The sequence below is a fragment of the Pipistrellus kuhlii genome, unplaced genomic scaffold (genome assembly GCF_014108245.1).
Source record: "Pipistrellus kuhlii isolate mPipKuh1 unplaced genomic scaffold, mPipKuh1.p scaffold_m20_p_13, whole genome shotgun sequence".
In the NCBI taxonomy this organism is placed as follows: domain Eukaryota; kingdom Metazoa; phylum Chordata; class Mammalia; order Chiroptera; family Vespertilionidae; genus Pipistrellus; species Pipistrellus kuhlii.
This window is the reverse complement of record NW_023425438.1, coordinates 36,922,630-36,941,599: the sequence shown is the minus strand read 5'-3', so window position 1 is coordinate 36,941,599 and position 18,970 is coordinate 36,922,630. Positions and strand designations below refer to the sequence as shown.

General features: G+C 57.0%; 1 protein-coding gene across 22 annotated transcripts in view; it reads right to left on the bottom strand.

Moving 5' to 3' along the window:
- The window catches only part of DYSF (dysferlin), a 195,560-nt gene that overhangs the window by 55,328 nt on the left and 121,262 nt on the right, over positions 1-18,970 (bottom strand). For 16 of the 22 annotated variants that reach the window (XM_036435678.2, XM_036435676.2, XM_036435684.2 and 13 more), the window contains 4 exons: positions 11,937-12,118; positions 9,086-9,226; positions 8,302-8,331; positions 6,697-6,726 (listed from right to left, as the gene is read on the bottom strand). In XM_036435678.2, the coding sequence (XP_036291571.1) occupies positions 6,697-6,726; positions 8,302-8,331; positions 9,086-9,226; positions 11,937-12,118 (383 nt within the window). Of the gene's footprint in view, positions 1-886; positions 929-6,696; positions 6,727-8,301; positions 8,332-9,085; positions 9,227-11,936; positions 12,119-18,970 lie in introns of all 22 variants that reach the window. The other 6 variants (XM_036435666.2, XM_036435674.2, XM_036435667.2 and 3 more) reach the window with 1 other exon arrangement.

Here is an 18,970-nt window from a genome sequence, read left to right as displayed (position 1 = left end):
CGGTAATCCTGGTTCCTGTATTGCTGTGTAGTGGTGCCACCCAACCTTCGTTTGCACCATTAACCTTGATCTCCCAGGGTAGCTTGAAGAGATCTGAGCCCCCGAAAGCATCTCTCAGAACACTGGCTTCCTAACTGTCCCTATGTCACCAGAGCACAAAGTGAAGACATTCACTGTTTTCCAGCAGATGATGTAGGAAGCACCGACATTTTTAGGCTGGCCGGGAGACAGATGCCATCAGGAGGGGAGGGGGCGGTGATGTGCAGCGCTGCCACGGGGCACAATTCCAGGGACTGCTGTGCACATCACAGTATGGAGGGTGCAGGTAGGGCCTGGACAGCCACCACAATGGCCTGGCTGCTACGGGGTCACCTGGCCGAGTGCCCACCCTTGGCACTCCAAGCCACCAGCTGCAGCGGCTGCACATCAAGGGTTGCCTCGTTAAGGGAAGGGTGAGGCCTGAAGGTCTGGTTGTGTCCTGTTTCTGGCCTGCTTTTGAGGGTGATGCCCCGTCCAATGTGGGCCCAGGCCAAAAGCCCAAGATGCAAAGGGTGTCAGGGAGGGACCCACGCCCAAGCTCCCCTGGGTGGGGAGAAAGAAAGATAAGCCTTTCTCACATGGTGGCAACATTCTCCTGAAATCACCCAGGAAAGCTCCTTCACATATTTCTTCCCAGACAGTCTTCTCTAGGCCCCCAACTCTCGGCAGTGTCCCGTTGATGCCTCTCTGTCCCTCCCTTCCATGTTGCATCTTTCCTTCAGGCTCCCCTGAGCTCCAGTTGGTGGCATTCCTCTCTATATGCTGAGGACCGGGCTCCCCATTTCCAGGAACCTATTTAAGGAGGAGGCCAGGGAACCAGAACCTCGAGAAGGATAGACTCCAGTACCGTTTGGAGGAGGCCCTGGAGGAAGAAGGCAGGTGCACACAGCTGTGGAGCGCCGGGCCCGCAGAGGCAGCAGGGAGAGACAAGCAGAGACAGTGGTTAGAAGTGTGTCTGTGGAGGAGCTTCCTCCGCACAAGGCCCTCGTTCTCATCCCAAGGTCATCTCTCCATCCACTTAGATGTCCCCCGGGGTCCCAGAACATCCTTGTTCCCTGTCATTTGTTGCCACTCCTCAAGACCCCTGCTCCTTCCACCACACCTGCAAGCTGCCAAGTTGGCCCTCTGTGCCCCCTCCTCTCTGAGCACACTGGTGAGGTTATCACGGAGCTTCTACGCCTAAACACTCTGGCTCCTTAACCCAGTCCTCCCCCGCACCTCCCCCCGAGTTTTCCCCACTATCTGCTAGATCTTTTCCATCCCCATTTAAAGATGGTCCATCAGATCCACCCGTTGTGTGTCCTCTTCAGCAGCCTCCCTCCCCTCTCTCTCTTCCTGAAAAGGACCACATCCATCCACTGCCTCTCACTTCCATGCAGCCCTCTGCCCAGAGCATTCAGCTTGGCTCCCTGCATCCTCTCTCTGGAAACTTCTATCCCCAAAGTGAATAATGACCTGCTTGTAACTCAACCCAGAGGCCGTCCCTTACCAGCTCCTATCTATCTTCACTCCCTCAGTAGCATGTGGCCAGCTGATCTCAGCCTCCTGCCTGAAAACATCTCTCTGGTCCCACACTGGCCCTCCACCCCTACCCTCTGCTTGTTGAGTCCCCTTCTCTTCCCAGTCGTCTCTTAGGCTTTCTGCTCTCAAACAATTCTGCTAAACTCTAGACCCAAGTTCCCAACCTCTTTTGCTCAGTTGTTCATCCTTGTGTCCCACTGGCCTCTCACACTGAACTTATCCAGAATTGGATTCCCTGCCTTCCCCATCAAAACCCGCTCTTTTCACATGTCATACCCCACCACCCACCTCAACAACCAGGCCACAGAGTCCCAGACCATCCTCAGCTCTCCTCCCCTTGTCACCATGTCTGAATGATCACCTCGCCTTGGCGACTCTGTCCCCTAAATCTCTTGAACGTGCATCCATCCTGCCTGGATTCGCCAGCACCCTGCTAAGTGGTCTCGGACCTGCTTTTGCACATCTACTCTCTGCAACAAAAGTATGCTGTGCTCTGCAGCCAGGAGACACAATATAAAAATGTCACTCTACTTAAGACCCATCAGAGGTTCCCCACCCACTCAGAATGAAGTCCTAACTCCTTGATGTGGCCTCCAAGACCCCTCATCTTCTAGCCCTTGACTTCTCCTGTCTCACCTTTCACCAGATAACGTTCCTTACAGGTCCCCAGAGAGATAAGCCACACTGAACATGCTCAATGCCTTCCCCGGCAGGTTACAGGAGACACCATGCTGTCTTTACCTGTGAGGCCTGAAGCTCTGGGTCCTTCTGTCTGGATGCTCTCTGCCCACTTCATCTGGCTACCTCCTGCTCAGCTTTAGGTCTCCATTAAATCTTCCCTGGGGGCCTGAGCTCAACTTAAGCACTCCCATGGCTCCCATAGCACAATCCTCTCCAATTGAAAGACACACCATCCTGTGCCATCCCTATGTGTTCATTTGTCTATGTCCTCAGCTAAACCAGCTATTCTGCACACAGGGACCGCAGCTGAATCCCCGGTCCAATAAATAAAGGGTTATGAATAGATAGCTGAAGGGAGGGAAGGAGTGGGGACAGAGGGATAAATGGGTGGGTGAATGTGTGAATAAAGAACTGGCTCGAACATACTCTCCCCTCCTTGTCTGCTCCAGCCTGGGTCTTCACCAAGCCTCCCCTCCCCTGGGCCGGCTTATGGCTCCCGCTGTTTGAATGGATTTCCCTTACTCTTCTTCTGAGCCTAAGACATCTTTCAGGGCCCAGTTAAGCTCTCCATTCTCCAGAAAATCTCCCCAACCACTCCAGAAAATTCTTATAAGCCTACTTTCTGGCTCCTCTGAATTCTAAGTGACCTTGTGTCCAGTTTCTCAAGGTCCTAAAAGGTTTCTGACATCTCAGAAACTGTGGCCCAGCCAGGTGGCCGGCTCTTGTGCACGAGGGTCTCAGCTGTTCTCTAGTCCAGCCAACCTGAGGCACCAGCTCTCTCCAGGCAGTGATTCCCCACAGGGTGGGCTGCAGGGGCCCTATCAGAACTGGGGACGCACATCAGCATTAGCAGGCAGGGGTGGGTGCAGAATGAAAGGACCCCCAGGGCATCCTGATTCACTGTCCTGTGTGAGACAGGGGACCCTGAGGGACACAGACCTTGGGGCAGCCTTAGACTATCAGCCTAATTAGATACAGCAACACTTGACCAAGCCCTTCCTTGACCACCCTCCCCACCCAACCCTGAATGCAGGGCAGACCTGAGGCTGCTCTGCTAATGGGCCTCTACAGGGGAGTGGGGCTTTGGATTCTCTCCCCATCGGAGCAGAGTCCACCTTAATGCCCCTTCAGTCTATCCATCCTGCTGGTCAGTTCAGTGCAGGTTGGCCCAGGCCCTGAACCAAGAGGGGGACCTCCTCCCCCAGGCCTAGGAGCCACCGCACAAGACAGACATTCATTTCTAGGGTCATGTTTGCAAGCCCACCCTGCCACCTATATCAGTCCCACCACCAGTGGCTCACAGACTCCCACCTCACCCAACAGGGTATAGCCAGGGGACCTGCAGACATTCAGATCCTGGCTCCTCGGGGAGCTCCAGGCAGGGGCAGCCAGGCGGCTGGGAGGGCTCCATTGTCTGCCTGCCCCACCCAGCTCGTTAGGAACAACATGTTGCTCTAATTACACTTGGGAGGAAAAACAGTGTTTTAAATTAAGGCCTGGGGAGTGGGGGAGAGGAGAGATGGGGGATGGGGGACCACTGGGTTTATTTTCTTGATTGCAAAATACCAAAGTTTTCCTTCTAGTGGATTTGGGGGTGCAGGAGAGTCCCTCGCCATACCCCACCGCCTGGATTTGGAAGGGCTGAGGGAGTAACATCTGGTTGGACTGCGAGCCTCCTGAAAACAGCCACAGACAGAGCACGCGGTCCCTCCTACCAGGGCATCCCCTCCACAGAGCAGGACAGAAGCAGAACCGAGGGCACCAGTCCCACCACACCCCTCAGCCCCTGCTCCCACCTCAGGCCCCCAGGTAGGTCTTCCTCTGCACATGCCAGCCCCGGTTAAGAAGGAGTCAGCCAGCCCCTCTCCTGCCACGTGTGCACGCACGTGTGTCTGTGTGTGTGTGTGTGTGTGTGTGTGTGTGTGTCCATGCGAGTGTACACACTCGCACACACTCCAACGTGCATGTGCACACTCTCCAGTTCTCAGGAAATCTAAAATTGCAGTTTCTTTGAACTCATTCCCCTTGGCAGCACGGACTGCCTTTGTTCTCCAGACAAAAAGGAAAAGAAACGAGACAGAGGGCTCAGAAGAGGCGGGAGAAGGAGGGAGAGTGGGAGCCAGGGCCAAGGAACAAACAGAGGCAGAGGGAAACGCGAAGGGAGAGCGGGAAGAGGGGAAGGCGAGCAGGGCTCAGGAAGAGCAGGGAATAGGGGCGACACAGACAGGCTGGGGAGCCAGGAGAGATGCCTCTGCCACCCATGCTCTCTGCCACAACCCAGGTCTCCCAGGCATCACCAAAGTCTCAAGCACAGGACGCCACCGTTCTCCTTCCCTGCCAAGAGCCCCGGAAAGAGACCCTCTGGATGGGCGTAAAGCCCGGGGAGAGAGAAATCTCACCCAACAAACTGGCCCCGAGTGATGACAGCCTCCAGCCCAAAGCACTGGCACCTGCACTCCCGCCCCCAGCTGCCAATCTGTGCGTCCAACGCAAGCTCAAGTGTCACCTCTTCCTGGAAGCCACCCCCACTGTCCTCCATCTGCGCTGGGAGCCCTCAGTGCAGACAGATGGCATTTCCTCTCTTTCACAGACACTGTCTCCCACACAGCCTTGGGCTGCGCTGGCCCAAAGGCACTCCCCACGGGAGAGGCCATCCTTCAACCATCCTAGAGTCACCCAGGCCTCCTAACTGGTCTCCCCTCCTGCCTCTTGTTTCCCAACCTAAAACCCACTCCAGCCAGACAACTCGCTGACCACCCATCTGCCCGCTCTGCTCTAAGAATCTAAGCTCCTGGCTTGGCTTACCAGGGCCCCCGGGCTCCCTGGAGTGATCCTCACAGGGATCAGGCTGAGACCTAGATGGGACTGAACGAGGGATACAAGGCAAGTGCTGAGCTCATGCAAAGACAGAATAACTCTGCACAGTTGTACAGCTTCCTGCAGAACCAGCAGGAGCCCTGCCTCCACCCAGTACTGAAGGATTCTTAAAAGCAAAGAGGACTCGGGACTTGGCATGAGGCTTAGCCTTCAAAGAGCAGGGGAAGTGGATGAGCTACGGGCCCTGGGGATGAAGGGGTCACAAGGTCATCCTCTGGGGTGGTTCCCTGGGTGAGGTGTTACTCCGTTTATCCTCAGGGGCCTCAGATCCTCTGAACCTGATGGCTAGCCCAGCCCTGTGCCCCCAGCCCCTCCATTCCACAGGACTTGCTCTCGCCTGGCCCTGGTGACCCACACCTCGCCTCGCTCTGGGGCCGGCCCGGCGGCAGGACGCTTGGCCCTCTTTGGGGTCTGGCCCCAAGGCTGCAAATTTGGATTTGCTTCCTGACAAGGAGACCCACAGCCTGATCCTTGCTCTCGGAATCTGAGCCTTCGCTGTTATATATTACAAATCCAGTTAGTTATTAAGGATTTTAACTTTTTTTTTTTTTTTTTTTTTTTTAAATAACTCATCCCTGGGCTGGGTCTTCTTTGGAGCAGGCTGTGGGTTTTGGCCACAGAACGCTCTCAATTGAGAGAGGGCTCCGTGCTGCTTCCCTGGACAGGACTCCGCTCCCCTTTCCAAATCGGCAGTCTTTCCACCGGCAGCCAAAAGCAGGAGGCTGCCTGTCAGGCGCAATTACGGCCAGCTCGTTTGGCGGACCCCACCTCGGTCTGGGAGCAAAAGGAAGTGAGGTAAGGGGCGCAGGGCCTGCGGATCCCACATCCTGACCCTGCACTTCAAGCCCAAATTGCACTGCAAATGTCAAATGGTGTTCGCTCCCTGCCTGGGGATTCCCTGACGGCAGGAAGTAGCTGCCTTCTGCCCAACCCCCATCTGACCAGGGCTCTCCTTCCTGTCTCTCTGCCCAGGCCTCTGTCCTACTCATCCATGAGGACCCGTTCCCAGATGTGCAGGAAGCCGTAAGGAATGCACTCCTCATCCTCATAACAAAGGACAGACCGCAAACTCCTTCTAGAACTAAGAGTCCCCAACCCTCCTAGCCCCTGAGTCATCCAGGCCCTGACCATTCAGGCCCTAACCTGGTGCTGGTCCCCTTGTGGCCAAAGGCAGGTTTCCCACCTCCTTCCTGCAACAGTGCCTGGCTGATGCCCCCTCCACCAGAGAGGCTTCCTTGCCTACTCTGGCCTCTTACGAACATTTTCTTCTTGAAAACATGCCACCTGGTCCTCGGCCAAATGAGACTACGTACTGCCAACAATGCAATCTAGATGAATCTGATCTTCAACAGAACAGCAAGTCCTCTGAGACCAGAATCATTCCAGGACTCACCCAGGCAGCCCTGGATCCACAGAGTGAGGGGAATGAAACCAGGTAGGTCTCTGTGTGCTCATTGGGAAACCAGGAACCCTGAAGGCTCCAGGGCACGTGTCCAGAAGATGGCCTTGACCTCCCCTCTGTCTCTGCCCACCCCTCCACCAGCCAGCAGCCGCCACAGCCAAGAGGGTCCACCTCACCTCTTCCAGGATCCGTGATGTTTCCTGTACCTGGACCACATCATGGGGCGTTCCACATCCAGGAGATGGTGAGAAGAGGAGAGAAGGGGGGAATAAGAGTTCGCCATCAGTGACAAATCGCACTAGGCTGGCCAGAGATCAGCACACCAGACATCGCCTATGAGGAGCCAACGGAGACCACCTCCCATCCCCGGCAAGTGCCTTGTGCTTCTAGCCACGCCCCCCATGTGGTCCTGAGAAAGAAGGCGTGATGGACGTTGATGTCAAGGAACTGGTAGGAGAGGAGGCCAACACATACGCCTAGAGCCCAGGCATGTCCGGAAGTGACAGACAGGAGAGAGGAAAATGGCAAACAGGTGGTGGGAAGGGCCGGGGCCTGTGGGGCAGCCCAGGAAGCAGACAGGCCTCAGGTCCTGGAGCTGCCGCTCCTCTCCGAGCATGTGAACTTGGGGAGCCAAGAAGAAACAACGGGTTCCCCAGGGTCTGGCAAACTAAGATCGGGAGCTTGGACTTGACAGGAGAGGGATAGGGAGCGAGAGAAGGGGGAAGGGGGAGAAGCAAAGAGTGGAGCCGGGCAGGGGGCAGGAGGGCCTGCATGGTAAGAGCTGTCCACAAATTGGTGGGCTGCCCCTAAGGAGGAGGCATCCAGACAGAGCCCCGCTGACCACTTCCCAAAGCTGCAGCTGAGTTCGGCCAAGAGTCGTATTTTGAGAAGCCAATGAGTCTGGGCACCACAGCGAAAGGTCTGCATTTTCAACTGTGACACCCAGAAAGGAGGAGAGCAGGGACAAGGGAGCCTAGAGGAGGAAATAAACCAGTCATGGTGGGCACAGTGAGCTGGGAACCACGGTCCAAACCAGAGCTTCTGAAACGGGGTAGGTGCCAGAACCCTCCGCGGGCTTGTGAACGGGCTGAGCTTCAGTCGGTTTGCAGTGGGTCCCAAGAAGTATTTCCCACAGCATCCTCGTCATGCCACGCTGGGCCAGTCCAGTGGTCGGCAAACTCATTAATCAACAGAGCCAAATATCAACAGTACAATGATTGAAATTTCTTTTGAGAGCCAAATTTTTTAAACTTAAACTTCTTCTAATGTCACTTCTTCAAAGTTAGACTTACCCAGGCTGTGGTATTTTGTGAAAGAGCCACACTCAAGGTGCCAAAGAGCTGCATGTGGCTCTTGAGCTGAAGTTTGCCGACCACTGGGCTAGTCGATGGCTCTCAGGGGGCTGCACATTAAAATCTCCCGAGTGGCTTTGAAAACCACCAATGCCTAGGCCATGCCAGGAAGATCCTGCTCCCTTTGGTCTGAGGTGGGGCCTGAGCCCCTGGGATTGATAAGGCTTTGCAAGGATTCAAACCTGCAAGCAGGCTAAGAGGCACTGAGCTGGATGATTGTGAGGTCCCTTCAGTCGGAGAGTGTGATCTTCTCAGGGAAGATGGGCAGGAAAGGCCTGAGCTGGGCCAGGACCCGGCCCCTGTCCACCCCACCCCTGGGGCCCCACTGGGCCCTCCTCGGCCCGCTGCCCTTGCTAGCAAAGAACAGAGCTACAGACACAGGGAGGCCAGCAGGGAGTTTGAAGAAGAAACTTTGAAAACAAGACTTACCTCAAAGCCGGGAATATGGTGGATGGCCGGCTAGAGGAAGGAAAGAGCTCGCTCAGGGGCTTGTCACTCAGGGCCCCCTCACCTTCCCTTCTGCCCTGGCCAGGCAAAGCCATCGCCAACCACAAAACAAGCCTCGTGGCATATGCCAGTGATCAGACAGTCCAGGGGCCCCTCAGAGCTGCCTGGGAGTTGGAGGCAGCGGGCCCGGGAACCAGGCTGGCCTAGGTTGTGTCCCTCTGCCAACACTTCACCTGGAGCCACCCCACTTCTCTCTGGCTAATACATTGGGGTTCACGTCACACCAAGAGCAGGTTTAATGATTTAGTTCTAATGCAAACCCCCAAATCTACAGCAGGGAAGGGGCTGGCCCAGGATCACAGCTGGGCTGTGGCACAGCAGTGTGGAACAGGGGTTATGCCTTTCCCTCTCCTTGGAGTCCCCCTCCCCACCCCTCCCCTCCCACCACCACCACAACAATTAAGCCCCTGCGCCAAAACCCGAAACAATCTCAGGATATACATCCAATGGCCAGAGGACTCAGAGATTCCAGCACTGGACCCCGAAATTAGAGCATGTCCTGATTTGGGGTTCAGAAAAGATGGCTGAGACCAGTCTCATCAGGAGGCCTGGCTTCCCTGCAGTGCTCCCCACTGTCAGGCCCCCGGTGGAGGGAGAGGATGGCTCAGCAGCCCCCTGCCTTCCACAGGCTGACCCTGCCTGTGTCCCCCACACTCCCTCACCCGGTACTCCCCGCCTTCTGGATCTGCACATGGCCCAGCCTCACCTTCTCTCTCTGGATGAGCTCAAAAGAGGCCAGCAGCTCACCTGCTGGCTGGCTCCCCCGAGTCAGGAGGAACCAGGCCAGCCGGGGCATCCGGTCCAGACTCGGCTGACAGATGCAGCGTCCCATAAACTCGTCTGCACCCTGGACAGGGAGTAGAGAAAGAGGAGTCAGCATCCCCAGCCCAGCACTCTGGTGGCCTCAGTGGGATCGTCAGACCCACATCGGACCTCCTGAACCCTAAAGGGCAGCCCCTGGTGCTGAACAGCAAGCTCTGCCCCCTTAAGAGGATTTGAGAACAATGTGCAGTGGCCCCGGTCACTGCTGCTAGGTGTGAATTCCCGTCATGGTGGGGAAGAGCCTCTGCGTATCCAACTAGCAGAGCCATGTTTTAACTTGATCAAGCTCTGAGCCAATTAGAGACCAGAGTGGCGGGATCCTAGCATTTCTCTGGCGCCCTCACAGACTAGGCATTTAATAGTTCAAAGGCCTTTTGTTTCTCCTGTTCATTGCACCTTTAAATTCTACCATCTTCCAGATAGAGAAACTGACCGCTCATCAAATTCTATGAGTTTTGCTGAAATGATGTATTGACCTTTGCTCGGGCACTTTCCCTGGCTTCCCACTGCCTAGAGGAGAGAGTCCAAACTTTTCCCCTGGGATGGAAGGCCCCCTACTGGAGCCTGCACCCCTCTCCTCACTCCTGGCGCACCCTCTACGCCAGCCTGCTGGCCCTGGCTGCTCTCTCACCACTGGCCTTTGCATGGGCCAGTTCCAGCAATACTGCCCTCTACCCTTACTAGCCATGGCCCACAGCCCTGCCCAAGCTCAGCCTCCGACATGGCCCTCTGTGACCCCGCTGGCCTGTGGTCAGCTTTCCCAAGGGCAGGGGCAGGGCACAGAACAGCTGGTGCTGCAGCCTTCAAAAGCCTGGTGATTTGCTCAAGGCCTTCCTCTGGGGAAACCCAGAACAGGACTGGGAGGTCTCCCTACCTGCAGTCACCTCCATGCTGGGGACACCCCAGAGAGCCATTCTGGGGTAGCCACCAGCTGCTGCATAAATGCCCAGGTCGTCAACTGACAGTCCAGCAGCAACCACTCAGAGTAGACGGATGCCAGCCCCTGTCCCGGGAGGGCTCCTGAAGGCTGCTCTGGGCAGGTACAGTCTTACCAATGGGTCACGGAGAGGCTGGGGTAGGGGGGTCTGAGCAGAGCTTGGCAGCCAGGACAGCAGGAGCTCAGGGTATCTGCCACAGTTCGGACTTGCTTGACTACATTAACAATGAGCACAGCCTCTGCTCTCCCCCAGGTCCCTGGAACCCACCCACTCAGAAGAGGTCATGGCTGCACCTGCTCCTTCAGCCCAGGACCTTCCTGGTCCTCCTACCTCCCCCTCCTGCCGCAAAGGCCCAGGCCCTGTGCTCTTCTCCAAACAATCCCAAATAGACTCCAGTTGTTCATCCTCCCACCCACACCCCACTCCCAAAGGGCCAGCTTTTCCTTCCAAAGGAAGAGCTCGAAGGCTGACACCCCAGCCCAGGTCTGCACTGCCCACTGCCAGTTGGCCCCATCACCTGGAGGCACTCCCATCTCCACACCCAGGGCACCTGACATCCGGTCATGGCAACTCTTTCTGGAAACATTTTCAAAACCCTGCCTCTTCCTTTTCATCGCACCGCTGTCCCCAACCTAGGAAGGGACCTCTCTGCCACATGCCCCATCCGCTGACATAGTCTCTCTCTGCTCCGCTCTTTTTAAAATGTCACTCTGACCTGTCAGTGCCCTGCTCCCCTGGCCTCATTCTCTGCTCTCCTCCTTCCCCGCCTGCCCTCCTCTCTCCTGGGTCTCCCACTTGCCCCAAGGCTGCCTCCTGCCAACACCCACACCAGACCCCACATTTGCTCCAGGGCTGCATCTTCCCCACAGGCTTCTGCACATCCAGCCCACAGCGCACTCTCCCTCCTGGGAACCTTCTACCACCGTGCTGTCCAAGCTAGAGCCGCCAGCCACCTGCAGCTATTTACATTCAAAGCTTAATTAATTCCAACTAGAAGAAATTCAGAAGTCAGATTCTCAGTTGCATTCGCCACATTTCAACTGCTCAACAGCCACATGTAGCTAGTGGCTCCCAGAGCGTTTCCATCAGCAAAGGACACTCTGTGGACAGCTCTGTCAGAGGGCCTGGCTATGCCTGAGCCACATGGCACTCAGGGACACACTGTCTCCCTGGAGCAGTGGTCGGCAAACCGCGACTCGCGAGCCACATACGGCTCTTTGGCCCCTTGAGTGTGGCTCTTCCACAAAATCCTACTTGTGGGTACGCACATACAGTTGATTGAAACTTCGTGGCCCATGCGCAGAAGTCGGTTTTTGGCCTGGGCGAGTCTATTTTGCGGAAGTGGTTCTAACGCCGAGCCACACTCAAGGGGCCAAAGAGCCGCATGTGGCTCGCGAGCTGTGGTTTGCCAACCACTGCCCTGGAGGATTCTCTGTCTGTGGGTGCATCTCGGCTCCCACCTAGACTGGGAACCGAAGTGAAGGGCTACCCAGCCCAGCACACAAGTGCTTAATCAACGTATGGAGTCAACACATGTAAGCAAGTTAGAGGCGGAGGAAACCCCGGCTTGTGAGCCACAGCCAGCACCTTCCTCTCCAGACCTGTCCCCCCTCGCTGCCTGGGCAGAGCACAGGTGCTAGCAATCCAGTTCTCCTTCCTCTACAATGGTTCTGACCACTCTGCAGTCTGTGGGGCCCGGGGAGAGGCCATCAGTCCCAGCCTGGGGGTGCGCCCATTCCTCCCTGGGCCATGAGGAAGTGGGGGAGGAGGGGATGCAGAGGAAGGCAGGAGGCTCACGTAGGTGTCGTGGTCATACAGCTCCACCACGATGCTGGGCAGCTGCTCGGCGATGGTGGCCGGCTCGCCGAAGATCTCGATCTCGTAGAAGATGAGCGTCTGGTCCCAGGTGGGGTTCAGCGTGTTCTTCGCCACCACTGTCTTCTGGCTCTGGTGCAGGAAGGAGACGATTGCGTAGGGATCTGTGGGCGGGAGAAGGGACGGGAGACAGGACACGGCAGAGACTGTGAGAACTGGCTGCTCAGGAGCCACTCGGGCCACAAGAGCTGTGCCTGGCCCTCTGGTGCTACAGTGTCAGGTGGGCGCCCATTTCCTGGGTTCTCCCTGACCTCCAGGAGCAGATGGGCAGGCCACCACAGGGAAATGGAGCCTGGATCCAGGCCAGTGGGCACAGAAACCCAGACACCTCCCCCTTCTGGGCTCCTTCTTGGGTTTGTCCCCAGGGGCCAAGGTCCAGTTAGAAGAAGTGAGTCCCTGAATGGCTCATTCATTTGTTCATTCAGTCATCCAACAAGCATTTATTGAGTGCTTTCTGTATGCCAGGCTAGAGGCTAGGGGCTGAAAATGCAATTGAATCAAAACCATAATTCACACAAACATAAAATTACCATTTTGATCAGTGCTTTGAAGACTAGAGATAAGATGCAGTAGCATGTGTGAGGAAGAGACCTGGCTTCTTTGAGGAAGGGAGAGTAGAACAGAGATGTCGGTGCCATCAACATGGCGTGCCTAGGGCTGCATTTCAGCAAACTCACTCTGGCTGCCACATGGAGGGGGGAGAAGTGAGTGAGGGGGACCAGGTATGAGGCTCCTGGAAGAGATCAGGCAGAGGCAGTGGTGGCTTAGATGGGCAGGAAGGCACCAGAGAGAAGCACATGGACTCAAGAGCTATGGATGGTATGAGGAGAACTCTAAGGCCCCTGAAGCTTCCTGCTGTCCCCAAACTCCTCTCCAGCATGTCAGCCCCAGCCTTGCTGGCCTGGGACCCAGCCACTAGTCACTAGAAAAGATTCTAGCATAGTAGTTCCAAATGTGAGCATAGAGCGGAACCGCCTGGAAGGTTGACCCAGGCCGCTGGGTCCCACCCCAGGGCTTCATGCTTTAGGTCTGGGCTGGTGGCTGAGAATCTATTTCTAACACGTTCCCAGGTGGAACTGATCTGCCCTCCAGGGCCACACTTTGGAAACCAATGCAAGAGAAGGACCTGTGAGACTGAGCGCGTGTCATTTACAAGAGGAGCAGAGGGCCTGGAGAAGGGGCTCCCCAACTTATCCCCCTAGGGCATCAGCCTGGGGGAGGGGTCCAGTTTGCTGCCATTTCATAAGACCCAACACGCCAAATGCTGAGGGCACATGCCAGGAAAGTCTGGAGTTGCAGGTGGGGGCGGCTGGGTGCTAGATGTATTGAGAAGGTGGAGCCTAAATGTTCTAACATATGCCCTCTCCCCTTCGCACCTGCCCCATCCTGCAATACCTGGCATCCTCTGAGCCTCGCAGTCCAACCCAATGCCACCCCTAACCCCACATGTGGCCTCAAAGGGGCGTCTGAGATAATGGGCTCTGTCTGCCCTGCTGGCCTCGGAAGGGTGCTGGGATGTCCAACTGCGATCCTGGGGCTGGGATGAGGAGACAGGATTTTCCCCAAAATGGGAGGTGAGCAGGACAAGCTCCCTGGCCTTAAAGAGACCAAATGGCACACCATGGCCACTGCACAGGAGGTGGCAGAGAGTAACGACAGAAGAGGTGGGGAGGCTGAGGTGGGCAATGGGAGGGCTCCCGTTATGGGATGGAGGGAGCAGGGTCTAAGATTCTCGCTGTCACCCCAGGGGCCCGTTAGGAGGCAGAAGCTGTGGGGTGAACAAGGACAGGCTCGGCTAACAGGAGGCAGCCGCCGGCCTGGATGAGCTCCTCAGCCTCAGGCACAAACGCACGACGGGGTGAATCTTGGAGGACTTCCTGCAGGAAACGGGTTTGGAACCTGATTCTGGGGGTAGAGGAGGGCAGCAGGAGGCTCGTGGCCGGGGAGAAAGGCTACCGCCTCTCACTGCCTCTGCGTGGTGGGAGCCTCCCTGGCACGGGGCTCCCCCTTCCACGCACCCGCCTGGCAGGGCCGGCCCGGGCCCTTCCCTTCCTGCCCCTGGCAGGGCCCAGCGGCGTCTGTGCATTTAATGAAACCGTCTGGCTGTGATACCATCAGCTCCAAGCTCGGCAGAGAACCTCTCCCCGGTTCCAGTAAGGGAAAGAGGGAGCGTTCCGATAAATAAAACCATATTAGAGAGCCGGCGAAAAAGCCCCTTTTGTTCCCACCCCCTGTGCTTCCCAACGCTTTATTTTTATAAGCGCGCGCGCCCCAGACCGACCGCGTTTACACAAAGATCACAATTGCACATTGTAGCGGCCGCGCACGCTGTATTGGTGTTGGCAGCACCCCCCACGCTGGCCCCCGAGTCGGCCGGCTCCTTCCAGCAGCCCCATCAGCACAGCCATGAGCTCAGCGCGGGGGGGACAGGCGGGGGCGGCTTTCAAACAAAAATCACCCAGACCCACACGCGCGCCCCGCCCGCCCAGGGGAGGAAAACACACACAACAAAGGCATTGTAAAGAGCAGGCCCGGAGGCCTGGGGCCTCAGACACTGGGCTACTGTGTGCTGGGGCCTGGCCTCTCCCCCCCATAGGGGCCAGCCCCTCAAAAAAAAAAAAAAAGAGAAGCAAGTGGGGGTGGGTGTTGCTGAAGCAAGGTAGTCAGAGGAAGGCAAGCCAGACAGATGCACAGACACATCCCTCTTCCAGGAAAGCCAAGAGCGAGGAGGAGCAGACCCCAGGGAGAGGCGAAGGAAGGGTGAGGACCCGCTCTTCCTGGTCCACCCAGCCTCGGGCCTCACCGGCCAGGCCAGGCAGATGCCCCCAGAGCTGAGGCGAAATGCAGCTGGACTGGAGCTCCTGGAGGACCACAGCTGCCCTGGGACGCTCCGGCCATGATCACAGAGGAAGGTCCTGCCGGACTCTGTCCCCAGGAGACACCCCAGGCAGGTGATGCTTCTCTGGAGCTGGAGTCCCGCGCCCCAGCTCTGCCACTCAGCCCCTCCTGGAGCTCCAGGGCAGACACTTCTGCGTTCCCCAAACACTAAGCTTTCCTCGTGGGCCCTCCACCAACCAGCTCAGAACACCCGAATAGGGGCCAGGGCAGGTAGCATCACCCCACTTGCCCAAGAGAGAGCTTTGACCCCGGAAGACTAAGTCACTAGCCGGTGCTGACACACAGCCCCGACCGGACACACCATGACTCTTAGCCCAGTGCTCCGGCTGCCATGTGTACAGGGTAAGGGTCCTTCAGAGAGCAGGCTTCGTCATAGGAAGGCGCCGCAACTGAAAACTGTAAGACAGCAATAGTTTCGCTGTAAAATTAAGAAAAATTGTGTAGATGTATAAAGCCCAGTGTTGGCACACGTTTGACGGACTAGGTGTACTCTCCTTCGTTGCTGGATGCAATTCAGCAACTCTTCAGGAAAGCAATTGGGCAGTGTGCCCAGGAAAACATCGCACTGTTTATACCCCGCTTCCCATATTCCTGGGCATCATCCAAATTAACCAAAAACCTATATGTACAAAGATGTTCACTCGAGCGCTATTTGTCATCCATCATTCACTCCGGGTACAATGATTGACTAACCACATGTGGGAGGTAAGCGCCGTGCGAGGGATATGAAGATGAATGAGACACGGCCCAGGCTCTTAAGAGCATGACTACCGGTTAGAAGTGGTAACTAAACAACAGCTGCAATATAAGGAGATGTGCAGCTTAATCGTGGGGTGTATAAGGTGCTAAGGGTGGGGGGTACTCAGTGTGGCCTGTGACACTAAGTCCGTCTTCCCAAAGGTGGTCCCCTACCCTGCATCTCAAAAATGTGGAAGTTGGTTTGGCTCAGTGGATAGAGCGTTAGTCTACGGACTGAGGGGTCCCAGGTTTGATTCCGGTCGAGGGCATGTACACATGCTGCAGGCACATCCCCAGTAGGGGGTGTGCAGGAGGCAGGTGATCGAAGATTCTCTCATCAATGTGTCTAGCTCTCTATCCCTCTCCCTTTCTCTCTGTGAAAAATCAATAAAATATTTTTTTTAAATGTGGACGTTCCCAAGACAGACCAAGGAAAAGAGGGTGTGGAGGCCCCCAGCACAGGTGACCAAAGGCTCCAAAGAGCACAGGCGCTGGGACACAGCAAGGAGTTGATCTGGTTCAGGGGAGGAAGAGCGGGCACAGGGCAGGGGGACAGAGGAGGGAGGAGGAGGAGGAGAAGGAGGAGGAGGAGGAGGAGGAGGAGGAGGAGGAGGAGGAGGGTCACACACGGCCCTGGATTCACGCTGAGCAGCTTGGACCGAATCCTATGTAGATAGACCAGCGTTTCCCAAAATGTGTTCTTCGAAATGCGAGTTCTCCGGGGAGCTAATGAGCGCAGAAGCAATCGCACAGGCCCCTTCCGCGGCCGCCGCCTCGGAGCCCCTCAAGGCCACGGCGCGCTGTAAATCTCCGCGCGCAGCGGTTCCCGCCTCTCCCGCTCAGGAACCCTTTGTAAGTGGACCGTTTCACAAGCCTCCGATGCACTTTGGAAAACAGCTCCTTGAGCTCAACTAGAAAATTCCCCCGAGCAGAGCTGGCCTTCTCTGAAAGCTGTGCTGCAAAAGAGGGGGTGGGCCCTGACTGGAGCCCAGACATGGGGAGCCCAAGCCTAAGAATGTCCCAGCCTTGCCCTAATCGGTTTGGCTCAGTGGATAGAGTGTTGGCCTGCAGACTGAAGGGTCCCAGGTTCGATTCCGGTCAAGGGCATGTACCTTTGTTGCGGGCACATCCCCAGTAGGGGGTGTGCAGGAGGCAGCTGGTTGATGTTTCTCTCTCATCGATGTTTCTAACTCTCTATCCCTCTCCCTTCCTCTTTGTAAAAAAAAAAATCAATAAAATATATTTTTTAAAAAGAATCTCCCAGCCCCACCCAGGACTGAGTCTGGATCTGAGGGGACGAAAGCCCTGGTCCCCACAGAAGGGACTGCCTCCTCAGGACCACCCCATCTATACAGCTCTGACCCCCCAGAACCACGAGGGCAACAAAGGACACAGGAGCTTTCTGCCTTGACAGATACGCCACCACTCATTCTCATGATTAGCGCCACCCCTCCCCCCCTCCCCCCCGCTGAGCCCCACCCCACCGCCCGGTCAGGCCCCCTGAGCCCCCTTACCTGCAGGGCTCTCAAAAGCGGTCTCTGGGTCCCTCATGCTAAGGGCCCTTCTCTGGACTGCGGTGACCTCAAAGCAGAGTCTATCTTGGTGGCAGTTCTGTTAAACAGAGCTTATGGTTCCCTCAAACCACCGCAATGTTGGTACTCAACCGGGGGAGAGCAAAGCAGAATTCCCTGAGGGGGTAATTGGGAAAAGCAGAAAGCTGCGCGCGCTCTCCACCCCCCACCCCCCACACCGGAAGGGGTGCTACCCAGTAGGTCTGGTGTTGAGGACACGTGAGCCCTAAGTCCGCTCCGTCTTCTCCATTCAAGGTAAACCCAGTGCCTCCTCCAGATGGTCACCCAGGAGTGGCAGCCCCAGCCCCATATCCAAGAGGTCATCGGAATTAAACAGCACTTTACATTTCTTATGCCCAATCACCACACGGGCCACACGCCCAGAACCACATGCCACAAGCGCCCCTCCCATGGTCCATACAATTGTGCTGGACATCCACTCCGCCCCTCCCACAGCGAAGCCCTCGGGCAGCCTGGGCAGCAGCATTTCCACGAGCCTCCTTTCCTGACTGAGTTTACTATTTTCGACAAATGTTTTCTGGGAAATTCCTGTGTGTTCCCCCAAACCCTCAGCCAGGGAGAAGGCAGCGGGCACAGCGGGGTCTCCAGGCAGTTCCAGGCCCCACAGACGGGGGACAGGCAGGGAGCACAGCTCGGGGCCACGGGAGCCCACCCCGGCCGGGCGGGGCCAGAGTTGCAGAGGGTTTCAGACCCCCGGCAGCCAGGCCAGACCGTCAGACTGGAGACAGACTCTGCCCTGGACCCTCCCCGGCCCCAGACACTCCGGATTCACACAGGAGTTCCCTCTGAGAAATGCCAGCCGGTGGCCATGCACAGCCTCCGGCCGCCAGCCACCCCAGGGTCAGTTCCAGGGGAGAAATTGCTTTGGTTTAGGGCTTGGGAGTGAAAATAAACACTCTGGGTTTTATAGGTTCACCCGTGTTGGCTGCTGTTTTCCTTTCCAGCAGCTGCTCAATCAGGCCTTTCATTCAGAAGCCAGTGGCCTCTGAGGAAGCCCTGGGCAGTGCCCTCAACGCTCAAGGGATGTTTACTTGGGGGAGGGGGTGGGGCCAGGGTGGAAAGTGTGACGTCTCTGCAGGCCGATCCCAGGCTGACGTGGCCCGCCTGCCCGCCTGCCTGCCTGCCATCCAGAGGGGCACACTGACTCCTAGCGCAGGCTCCATGGAGGAGTCCCCTCCCTGCAGGGTCCCCACCGGCCCAGCCCACAAAGGACCAGGGCCTCCCCGCTGGGCCCCATCCCACCGCCCGCCTCACACAACCCTGCCACCTGCACCCCCACCTCCCCTCTCCTCTCCAAACGAAGAGGAAACGAGGTTGTGAGCTAGTCCACTTCTTTTTACCCCAGGGCACGTCCTAAGTGTCGGAAAGCCTCCTGGCACAGGTTCCCCAGAGCTGCAGCTGCCCGCCCTTGGCCTGCTCTCCCTGCCCGCTGGCTTCGCCTGTGCTTTGCAGAGGGCACTCTCAGGACCCAGGGCCCAGGACCCAAACCACAGAGGAGAAATTGCTCTATCTGCCCTGAGCCTGGCTGCCCAGGGCTGGAGAACAAGTCCCTGAGGGGAGGGAGTGCGGGGGCACAGCTGCTGGAAGGAGGAACCTGAGAGGTCCCACGTAGGGCAGGGGCAGGGGCAGGGGTGGGGTGGGGCTGGGAAGGAGGACGGGCACATGGCTCTAAGCTGCAGGGCCCTTCTGTGAACAAATCATTCTCAAAGCAGAGCTCGGTGCTTCTCC